Here is a 5,643-nt window from a genome sequence, read left to right as displayed (position 1 = left end):
TTAATGAGAATTTACTAGTTACTGTTTTGATCTGACAGATTTTTGAGACCAACAATGTCTCTGTTCTCATTGAGTTTAATAGAGGTGCAAGAAGCAAGCATAAACACACACATCACACTCACATGTATTTGTGGAGTGGAAACAAGCGTGCTATTTATAAAACCGAAGCAGAGCAAAAGAACAGGGTTTGAGGGTGGCTGCTATTTGAGGAGACCCTAAAGAAGCCAAAAGCGCAAAGCACGCGTGGCCGTTCTTTTTCTAATTTTCCAAGCTGTAGGGAGCAAGGTGCGCCCCCGAAGCTCCGCCTCTCTCTCCCGATAGGCCGCAAGGTGCCATCTCCAGAGTTTCCCCGCCCACCACCCCGCCCAGAGGTGGGGCTTCGAGCCCGCGCTCAGAGAGCGCCGAGCCGAAAGCGCGCGCACAGCCCTCCCGGCATGCTTCTCGTCCTCTCACGGCGTGGCTCAGACCCGCGCCTGGCATGCTGGGAACTGTAGTTTCCGCCCTCCGCCCCGCTTCAGCGGTGGCGGTAAAAGCGACTAGGTCGGGCTCCATTTCTAGCACATGACTAGCGGCTGTGGGGAGGCCCTACGAAGGGGTGAGGGCAGGGTCACCGCGACAGCCGGCAGGCCAGCGCCCTGGCCTTCTCCGGCGCGCGCCTCTCCTCAGCGCCGCCCCCGCGCCGCGGCCACCTCGCGCTCCAGGCGTCACGGAGCGCGCGCTCCTCCCCCTTCGTCCCCTCCCGCTCGACTCGCCGCCGCCGCCGCAGGAGCAGACGCCTCCGGAGCCGCGCGCAGCCATGGCCGAGAACCCCGGCTTGGAGAACCACCGCATCAAGAGCTTCAAGAACAAGGGCCGCGATGTGGAGGCGAGTGTGCTCCGGGGCCGGCCGGGCCGGGCGGCTGGGAGGGGAGGGGCGGGGGCCGCGGCCGCTGGCTCTCGCCGGCTGGCGGTCAGTCGGAGTTGGCCGCCGCCTCGGGGCGCCGCGGCCCGGGCAGCAGCCGCCCTCTGAGCGACTAGCGCGGCACCTGGGACCACTGAGCGCTCGGCCCCGCTGCGCGGGCGCGGCCTGGCGTCGGAGGGGAAGGGATGTGGAGCCGAGGCGGGGTCCGCGGGCCGCGCGGGAGGACGGACCGGGATGCTGCCGGCCCGCGTGCCACCCGCACCGCCGGGGCCGGGCCGCGCCGCCGCTCGTGTCCGCAGCCGGTGCAGCCTCCCGCGCTGCCGCACATGGAGCCTCGGTCCCCGCGCTTACCTTGTGCGAGCCGGGCCCAGGCGGGCGGTGGCAGCCCTCAGAGGGGGGTGGGGACCAGCCGGGTAACTGACTTGTTTGAGGGTGGTGGATGGGGGAGGGTAGGATGCGCCAAGACCATTTTCTTATATTCCAGTGCGGTCCTTTGGACCAGTCTTCCCGAGCTGTTGCAGCTCATACCCCTGTGACTGCTGGCATTTAGAGCGAGCTAAAGGTGGACAATAGTTTACCATCTATTGTGTTGAAGCTTTGGGAAGGAGGTTGTGCAGACCTCTGATCTTGGGTTTTTTTTTTTGTTTGTTTGTTGTGTTTTGTTTTTTGTTTTTTTAAAGCTCGTCTTGGAGTCGAAGTGTGAATAATAGGAAAATAATTTCTTTCACCTGTTTTGCAGAAATAAATTGGATACATAAGATTCCTACGTCCTTGTATATACCACATGCCACCAAGCTAGTAGATTTTCCAAGTGGTTGCAAAACTGTAAACATTCATTGTGGTCACTCAGTTTGCTGCTACTCAGCATGTTGCCATTGTCTCATTAAGGTGACATTAGCAGCTACTATTTGCAAACTCTGCTTATTGAGGTAGCGCTAGAGGTCTCACTGCTCCTACTAAAACCAATGAAGTGTAATAGCACAAACTTCACTGGGACCCAACCTCTGGATTTGATGGGGGAAATAGTTTTAAGCCCATCCCCTTTTCTCTATTCTAATAGTAGGGAATATGATTTGTATAGTCCAATAGTTTTTGGTAAGAGGCTAGTTAGTAAATACAGGGTTTGGTTTGGCTAAGAAGCAGAGGAAGCTGGGCCATTTTTCAGGGCTACACAGTTAAGTGTGAATTGGAAAAAACCTGGGGGAATATCTGTGGAATTCCCACTTGAGTGAGACTATAGGCCTTCCATCTCTGTCCTGATCACGTGTAAGTTTCTTTTTGAAAATTACTTCCAAACAAAAGTGAAACCTAGCAAATGGAACAGCCATCAGTCTTTTTTTTTTTTTTTTTTTTGATAAGACTTAGTTTTGATCTCTTTTTACCAGTAATTTTTCTGTGTGTGTGTGTAGTCTCATCTCTCTTGCCTTTTGTTTGTTTTCTTTTTGAGACAGGGCCTTACTGCATGGCAGGCTGGTTAAGCACAGAGAATAAATCCTGCCTTGATCTCCCAAGTGCTGGGATTACAGGCATGGGCCACCACACCCTGGCCCACCAGTAATTTTTCTTGAGGCTTTTATTACTGTAAGCAAAAACTTGAATAGTTTATGTGGATACCGGTATTGCTTGTATATTCTTCCCTTCCTGAATGTTGGTGTAAGTTTTTGTCATGATTCACTTGAGTATTGTGTCCTGTTTGTTTACTGATACCTATAAGAACTTCTGCATGTAATAGACCCACAGCAGATAGTTGCTGCTTAGTAGAAGGTAACAAGTGGCTTGTGAATACAGGAAAAAGACAGTAGAGTTGCCAAGCCATTCTGTTTGATTTTATTGACAGCATTTCATTTCCAAGTCAGTACAACTAGGACATGAAATAGGCATTCAAATGGTCATTCTTTGTGGCAGACACAAAGAACTAAATATTGGTTTGCTATACCAAGAGTTTGATGCCTCATTTAATCCTTATGAGTTAAATGTGGCACTGTCCTTTACAAGAGAAAAAAATACTTTGATACAGAATTGCCATATTTCTGTAATGTGCTGGTCACATATGAGCATTCATTTGCCAAGTGACTGCTACAAGGAAAATAAGGCAGCATTCTCCTGAAGGCTGTGAGTAGAATGAGGGTTGCAGAGAGAGAGAGAGACCACTAAGATGTTCTGTTAAGAGTAACTTCATATGAGGGCTTTGAGTACAGAATGAAGCAGTGGATCTTACAGGAAGTATGCATCAAACTTGAGATGGACAGAAATACAGTCACAGGTGCGACAGAGGCATGATTACGTGAGGGGTGAATCTGAGTCTTCTAGATGGCCTCTGTCGGTCTGAGAATATGTATGCTGCGGCAAAGTGTCTCGGAAGGTTTTGCTTAGTAGGGGTATCTAAGAAATGTATTCAGAGCAAAGAGTGAGATGGTGTTCTGAGTAAACCATGGAAAAGGGTAAAGACAGAATGTATGGAGTTGGCCTGGTTGGATAGTGTTGCAAGAAGTGTTGTCTGTAAGAAGGGATTTTCCCAAAAATTAAGACTGGACATAATGGTTATAACTTGACTTAATGACTCTTCTCATCTCTTTTGCTCGTCCTCTTAATCCTCCTTCCTTCCTCATTTTTTTTTTTTTTTTTTTTTTTTTGTGTGTAAAGTTCACAGATGATAAAGTGAGCCTGCATGCACAGGTAGGAGTGGAGGAGCTAAATTATCATTGATAGTGATTGAAGCTTGGGTAAGGGAACCGGATTTTTATAGCCAACCTAGAAAGACAAGTGAAGAAGAAATGGGACTGATTTTTGTATCTCTGTACTAGACATTTTTCATGTAAGGCATTGATCCTGAAGCTTTTTCAAAAAGAAAGTTGCTTTTTTTTTTTTTTTTTTTTCTTTTTTGGTATAGAAATATTCTGCCTAGTGAATGATTCTAAAACAGACATTCAGGAAGCTGGAACCCAAGGTAACCTTGTCTTGCTTATGCACGTGGGTGTGCATAAACCTCAAGAATATGACTTTTTGTTTGTTTGTTTTTTCGGGACAGGGTTTTTTGTGTGGCCTTGGCTGTCCTGGAAGTCACTCTGTATGTAGCCCAGGCTAGCCTCTCTCACAGAGATCTGCTGGGATGAAAAGTGTGTGCCACCACTACCTAGCTAACTTTTTGTTTATTCATCCTTTTTTTTTTGGTGCATGTGGCACAGTATACTTAGGGAAGTCAGAGGACAGCTTACAGGAGTTGGTTGTTTCCTTTCTTGGGTAGGGGTCAAACTTAGGTTGCCAGGCTTGGTGGCAAGTGCGTTTACCCACTGAGCTATTTGGATGGCCTGGATAGGGCATATTTGTCAATAATTAATAACAACTAAGTAAAAAACTGTTCGTTTGAATGGGAATGACCCCCATAGACTTGTACATTTGAGTGGTTGCCCCCAGTTGGTGGAACTGTAGGAGGACTTGGAGGTGAGGCCTTGCTGGAGGAAGTTTGTAATTGTGTCACTGGGGTTGGGCTTTGAGGTTTAAAAGCCTGCACCAGGCCTAGTTACATTTTCTGCTTGCATTTTGTGAACTAGATGTGAGCTCTCAGCTACTATTATAGTGGTCGGCCAGCCTGCCTCTCTGTCTCTGCACTCTGGGCCATGATGATCATGATCTAGCCCTGAAACTGTAAGCAAGTCCCCAATTAAAAGCTTCCTTCTATAAATTGCTTTAGTCATGATGTTTCCTCACAGCAATAGAACAGCACATAAGAAACCTTCATACTTACTGAGTGTGTATGATGTTAAGTACTTATATGGATTATTTATTTGGCCACAGCCATCCTATGAAAGTAGGCACTATTACAATTCCCATTTTCAGGAGGAAACCTGAGGCCTACAACTCTTCAGTACCCCTGAATCACAACACAGTAGGGGACTGAGCCTGGACTTACATCAGAACACTATGACTCTAAACCAGAGAGAGCTCTCTTGCTCATTCTTCTCTCTTCCATGAGGGAAGCCATGGCTAGGCGTAAGTGAGGGTTAGTGAGCCAGGAAAGCAGCCAGGAAATGTTTACTGTGCCATATAATTCCCATTTTGGAGCTTTAAAATATTAATAATATATTTTATACAATATATTTGCCCTTTTTTTACTTGAAAGGTTTTATTCTTATTAGCAGAGAGTTTATTTTTTAAAACAAAACAAAAACATTTGAATTCTTGGTTTACCAATTCTGGAACATTTATCCTTTAGATTTAGTACCAAGGATAAAACACATTTTCTTTTACAATTGATTAGCATTTCCAAGATTGTTTCTTTCCCTCTGGACATTCTATTGTATTGGTAAATGGTTCTCCATGATTTCCTATACACAATTCTCTTATATACCCTGGCTGTCCTTTGAGTTGGGCTTACTCTTGTAAACTCTTCACTCAGACTCCTTCAGATGCCCCTCAACAAAGGAATGGATACAGAAAATGTGGTACATTTACACAATGGAGTACTACTCAGCTATTAAAAAGAATGAATTTATGAAATTCCTAAGCAAATGGATGGACCTGGAGGGCATCATCCTGAGTGAGGTAACCCAATCACAAAGGAACTCACACAATATGTACTCACTGATAAGTGGATACTAGCCCAAAACTTAGTATACCTAAGATATAAGATACAATTTGCCAAATGCATGAAACTCTAGAAGAATGAAGACCAAAGTGTGGACACTGTGCCCCTTCTTAGAATTGGGAATAAAACACCCATGGAAGGAGTTACAGAGACAAAG

General features: G+C 46.4%; 1 protein-coding gene across 1 annotated transcript in view; it reads left to right on the top strand.

Annotated features, from left to right (window-relative positions):
* The first annotated feature begins 640 nt into the window (after nt 1-640).
* Kpna3 (karyopherin (importin) alpha 3) overlaps nt 641-5,643 on the top strand; it is a 74,762-nt gene continuing 69,759 nt past the window's right edge. The window contains exon 1 of the mRNA NM_008466.5: nt 641-865. Coding sequence (NP_032492.1) covers nt 797-865 — 69 coding nt within the window. The 5' untranslated portion in view covers nt 641-796. The remainder of the gene's footprint in view (nt 866-5,643) is intronic.

This window comes from Mus musculus, chromosome 14, assembly GCF_000001635.26.
Source record: "Mus musculus strain C57BL/6J chromosome 14, GRCm38.p6 C57BL/6J".
NCBI classification, from domain to species: domain Eukaryota; kingdom Metazoa; phylum Chordata; class Mammalia; order Rodentia; family Muridae; genus Mus; species Mus musculus.
This window is presented reverse-complemented; position numbering and strand designations above follow the sequence as displayed.